Source organism: Nicotiana sylvestris, chromosome 3, assembly GCF_000393655.2.
Source record: "Nicotiana sylvestris chromosome 3, ASM39365v2, whole genome shotgun sequence".
NCBI classification, from domain to species: Eukaryota; Viridiplantae; Streptophyta; class Magnoliopsida; order Solanales; family Solanaceae; genus Nicotiana; species Nicotiana sylvestris.
Genome location: NC_091059.1, coordinates 33,124,685 through 33,125,734, shown reverse-complemented (window position 1 = coordinate 33,125,734; position 1,050 = coordinate 33,124,685). Strand labels below are relative to the sequence as shown.

Below are 1,050 nucleotides of genomic sequence, written 5' to 3'. Positions count from 1 at the left end.
GTATTTCGGCCTTTGTGAACACAAGTAATAAAGCAAAAGAAAAATTTTAAAGCCGAAAGGGAAAGAAAGCCTATATATATATATCCAATAATCGTTTTACAAAGGCTAGAATGGCTCGATATAGAAATCTACTACGGTCAAAACAACCTAAAAAGATGCAAAAAACAAAAAAAAGCCTAAGTGGTCTGGTTCTCATAGGAGGCAGCATCACCCTCGGGATCTTCCCCTCCCTCGGACTCTCTTAAGACCTCGGAGTCATTGTCATCCTCAGAATAAGCCAACCTTTTAGCCTCAACTTCGAGCTCTTTGACGTTCTCGATCTCAATCGATAGGTCGAAACTTTGAGCATGGATTTCCTCAAGGGCCTCCCTTAGATATTTCCATTTAGCATGCTCGGTGATGTCTTTTGCTCAACCCTGATCCACCTCGGCATTGGCCTTATAAACGGCCACCACCTCATCAGCATTGATCTTAACTACTTTTACCTCCGATTTGGCCGCTTCAAGCTCCGTGGCCAAATATTTTTGATCAAAGATGGCTGAATTTAGCTGGGACTGAAGCTCCTCCATCTTTTTGGCCTGCGGCAAAGACTTCTCCTTTATACCTCGGAGCTGGACTTCAGCCGAAACCAATTGGGCTCGGGCGGTCTCCTTTTCTGAGGCTAGGCGATCTATGTTCTTTTCCCATTCTTCAGCTTTAGCCTTCACCACATCTATCTCTTCCCGAAGCTGCCCGATCTTGTCTCTGTTAGACCTCCGGGTTTGGACCATTAGTCACCATGTCCAATTCACCATCACTAACTCCAAAAATTCTTCTTACCCACTCAGCCAGGTCAACATAGTCTTTCCGAGACACCTCCAACTTAGCCCGGAGGCCCTTAGCCTCCCCTTATCTTTTCTCACTAAGAAGTTTGTAAGCGTCTCTTTTCTCAGTGATCCCTCGGACCTCGGCCTCATATTGGGTCAGCTCCTCCCACTAGTAGAGGAACATTTCATGGTGGAGTACCGAAGCCTACAAGCACAGGAAAAGGAGTTACAATCATCTACAAAA

At 45.4% G+C, this 1,050-nt stretch overlaps 1 protein-coding gene across 1 annotated transcript; it reads right to left on the bottom strand.

Annotated features, from left to right (window-relative positions):
• Positions 1-410: 410 nt before the first annotated feature.
• Positions 411-770, bottom strand: LOC138887205 (uncharacterized). Its single transcript, XM_070168928.1, has one exon. It carries the CDS (start codon positions 768-770, stop codon positions 411-413), a length of 360 nt encoding a protein of 119 aa, XP_070025029.1.
• Positions 771-1,050: the final 280 nt, after the last annotated feature.

Excerpts from the sequence above, each read along its gene's own strand:
- LOC138887205 (XM_070168928.1), bottom strand. The coding sequence starts at position 770 with ATGGTCCAAACCCGGAGGTCTAACAGAGACAAGATCGGGCAGCTTCGG.